General features: G+C 40.6%; 1 protein-coding gene across 1 annotated transcript; it reads right to left on the bottom strand.

The window, feature by feature from the left end:
• Positions 1 to 2,726: 2,726 nt before the first annotated feature.
• LOC104943583 (zinc finger protein 675-like) lies at positions 2,727 to 3,677 on the bottom strand (the record flags this gene model as incomplete). Its single annotated transcript, XM_010769034.1, has 2 exons — positions 2,727 to 3,361; positions 3,446 to 3,677. Coding segments are annotated over 2 exons (867 nt in total), but the record flags the coding sequence as incomplete, so codon positions are not given.
• Between the last annotated feature and the right edge of the window lie 601 nt (positions 3,678 to 4,278).

Raw genomic sequence — 4,278 nt, 5'->3', positions numbered from 1 at the left:
AGCTACAGTGTAGTTTTGACAATGAAAATCTTAGGTCACAGGCTCCTCCAACTGTGCAACACAATAACAGATAAACAGAAATATAGTGCAAGTAAATATTAAGCGCTGTGCACCGCTCTTTTTGTATAGGTTTTTTCTTTTGTTCTCTTTGAAATATATAAGCAATGTGTTGTTTGAGTCTAGCACAACGAGGATTACAATTGAGAAATGTTTACATGTATTATTTATTTATCATGTATTCTTAATACCATTACAAAATATGTAATGTTATGTTTTAGAGGAGGACCTCAAGCTAGCAAACTCAATTTCAAACAGTATGCAGAGTTGTCCTGCAAAAGAGTTAAAATGTATTGTTTAACCAAGTATTTATTCTCTTATTTGCTTTAATTGCAACAGATGATAAAGGTTTCACTGTGATAAGTATTCTCTTAAATCCATAAACCCCTGTACAGTGCTTTGTGGACAATGATGGTGTTTATATTTCTGACTGCAGAGGGACGCCTAGATGATGCCATCTTTCTGTATGATCGCTGTTGGGAGCAATTATTTATCAACAAGCGATAAGTCAAAGAAGTACTTTATTGATCCCCATTTGGGTAGTGTTTTGTTGCAGCAGCATAAAAAGGCATGGCATTGATTGTAAAAATAAACATTTTAAAGATAAAAAATAAACAAGAAAATACAAATGTAAATAAACAATATAATCTCAGTCAGAGGTTATTTGTTGTATCACAGAGGCGAAGGAGACGGGGCACGTCAGCTGCCCATTCCCCCTAGCACCTGGCCAAGAGTGCGCAGGAAGGCTAAATTAAAAGGTCTCTGCTTGAGCGATCTCCTCCCTTCTCAAGGCTGCTTCCAACTCCCTCGCCTCCCCCAAGGTCCGGTTGAAGTGCTGATCCTGCTGGGCCCGGTCTTCCTTCTGCTGGACCAGGTGCCGTTCCTGCTGGGCCAGATCCTCTCCTCCTCTCCTCCTCTTGCCTGGGTGACAAGATAATTATAGCAATAACAATTAGCAATAAGAATGAAAAACACAGGATAAAATGTATAAACAGAACAACAGTAAGGATGAACTAAAGAAAGTTATGGCCCTAGATGTTTACAATGATTGTGATAATATATTACTTTACTTGTAACAGAGCATTCCCACACAGTGGTATAGCTTATTTTACGTGGACTCACTATGGATTTAAAAAAAGTCACAATTCCAGCCTATTTCTTACCTAGAACCACACGCAGCGGTGTCGAGCTGGCGCTCGGCGTTGGTGTCTGTGGTCGAATTGGAGTTTGTTCTGTTGATGCGGAGGGCGTTGTTCGGGACTATTCCTCCTCGCTAGTCCCAATGTAATCATCTAGAACAGAAACATGACTTGTTAATTCCACAAACTACTGCAGCACAATACTAAAATAGCAACAACAACTATAGAAAAGAAAAACTGAACGTAAACAAATGGCACATGTGGTGTTAGCAAACAATAGCTCTAGCTAATGCTATCTGCCTTAGCTAGCTAGCTAGCCTTCGGGGCTCCATAAAAGCATGGGTTATCGAACATAAATGTAAGGATAAAATAGACTTCTTTGTTAGAAGTGAGCTTTAGAACAGATAGGGACACAACGCTTTCAAGCAAATAACAGAGCGTTAGCAAAAACTTACCATGCAGAGACTCCAGTAACTCCGTTGCAGAGTCCAGGCCTCCCTCCCTCCCAATGCTAGCCATTAGCTCAAACCACCACTCGTGTTGTTGTTATCCTTGTTGACGAAGCGATATTCACTCTTCATCTTTTTGAGGTTTTTCCCTACACTGCACGACAGTCCTCGAGTAACCGCTTGTGGACATCAGTGTGGCGACCTCCTGGAACACTTTTATATTGCGAGTTGTCCCGCTGCTGGATCTGGATTTTTGTAGCTCCTCTGTTAACAAAAATGCTGTTTATAAAAATGGTGGCTGCAAGCTTCGCTATATATATACACGACGCTAGAGATTATATCTTTGACTCGACCAGGCGACTAACAGGACTCGACTGGGGCACTAACAGGACTCGACTGGGACTCGACCAGGCGACTAACAGGACTCGACTGGGACACTAACAGGACTCGACTTACTTTACTTGAGTAAAGAAGTTTAGTCAGTACCCAGCACAACAAATATGCAGGGTTGCGAGTCTGGAAGACACTGGAACATTTCAATTGCCATTACATTAAGTAGAATCGTACTCTATGAGTGAAACCAGACAATATAAGAAACATATCGCATTGGATTAAGGATCGTTTTCACCAGACAAACAATTGGATTACTTCACAACCGACAGTCATCCCGGATCAGCTGGACAACATGCCACAATCAGCCTGAGATTGTCACCACCTGCGCTCATCAAGACGGCGAAAGGAGACGCCGAGAGCCAAGGCTGGGAAAGCGGCCGGGTATGTGAAGGGCATTAAAGCTGGATTGTATATTGGATACATAAGCTGTATTGGACAATGGCTTGGATTTAAATGCTGTAATAATGTCAGCTGTTTGAAACAGTGTGCTCTCGGCAGACGGACAGCCAGAAAAATAAACTAAAAGGAACAGTGAACATTATGCCTGTCAAATCTGACGTTACATCAACAGATGGCACTGTTGGGATGGGATCTGTAATTGAAAAAAGGATTACCCAACACATGGCCAATAGATGGGAATTGTTTATTGAAAAAATGCTTAATTGCGGCTCCTACACTCTTAAAACCTCTATGGTTTTTCACCAGTATGACTACGTTGATGTGCTTTGAGATTGCTTGATCTAGTAAACGTTTTCCCACACTCTTCACACCAGTACGGTTTTTCTCCCGTGTGAATACGGTGATGTGCTTTGAGATGACTTGATGTAGAGAAAGTTGTCCCACACTCTTCACAGCTGTAAGGTTTTTCTCCCGAATGAAAACGTTGATGTGATTTGAGAGCATCTGATCTGGTGAACGTTTTCTCACACTCTTCACACCAGTACGGTTTTTCTCCAGTGTGAATTCGGTGATGTTTTTTGAGAGAACTTGATGTAGTGAAAGTTGTCCCACACTCTTCACAGCTGTAAGGTTTTTCTCCCGTATGAATAAGTTGATGTGATTTCAGAGCATCTGATCTAGTGAAAGTTGTCCCACACTCTTCACAGCTGTAAGGTTTTTCTCCAGTATGAATACGTTGATGTGATTGGAGATTGCCTGATGTAGTGAAAGTTGCCCCACACTCTTCACAGCTGTAAGGTTTATCTCCAGTATGAATATGTTGATGTTTTTTGAGATGACTTGATGTAGTGAAAGTTGTCCCACACTCGACACAGCTGTACGGTTTTTCTCCCGTGTGAATACGTTGATGTGATTTGAGAGCACCTGATGATGTGAAAGTTGTCCCACACTCTTCACAGCTGTAAGGTTTTTCTCCAGTATGAACATGTTGATGTGATTTGAGATGACTTGATGTAGTGAAAGTTGTCCCACACTCTTCACAGCTGTACGGTTTTTCTCCCTTGTGAATACGCTGATGTGTTTTGAGATTATCTGATCTAGTGAACCTTTTTTCACACTCTTCACAGCTGTACGGTTTTTCTCCCGTGTGAATACGCAGGTGGATCTTTAAATTTCCAGATGTTGTAAAGGATTTGTCACATTGTTGACAGCTGTGACGTGTCTCTCTTCCTTTCAGTTTCTAGAACAGACGGACAGAGAAAGAGAGAAAGTCAATCTAAAAAGCATAAATACAGTTTAAGTTAACACAATAAAAACTCACTTAATATCCACCTTGAGTTAACAAAATACTACTCATCAACTATTTGTGTTTATTATATTTGTATTAAATGTGATACAGTAATACAGCAATATTCTAACCAAAGTATATACCAGAGGTGGGGGACTCGATTCACATGACTTGACTCGCATATTTTTTTACTTGAGACTTGCTTGACTAACATTGATAAAAGACTTGACTTTGAATTTATGACTTGAAACTTGACTTCGGCTTGAGACAGATGACTCGAAAGGACTTTACTTTTTAAAATAATGTGAAAGAAAAAAAAAAGAGAGAGAAGGAGAAAGTAGGAAGTGGAGCACACAGGAGACAGCCGTTTCATTGCAGGCTGTTATGTTTATTTGGGGAAATACATACATTATTTCAAACTCTGACTTCATTTTAGGGAAATTTCGGCCAGGGGTGTAGTTATTTGTTCAAGCACCGGATCGGCAAAACAGGAGAGTCTGTGAACCAGTCTGCCTTGACCTATGTATTAATGTCTGTTTTATAGAAGGAAAAC

This window comes from Notothenia coriiceps, unplaced genomic scaffold (assembly GCF_000735185.1).
Source record: "Notothenia coriiceps isolate Sejong01 unplaced genomic scaffold, NC01 NC01_scaffold00006280, whole genome shotgun sequence".
Lineage (NCBI taxonomy): Eukaryota > Metazoa > Chordata > Actinopteri > Perciformes > Nototheniidae > Notothenia > Notothenia coriiceps.
This window is presented reverse-complemented; position numbering and strand designations above follow the sequence as displayed.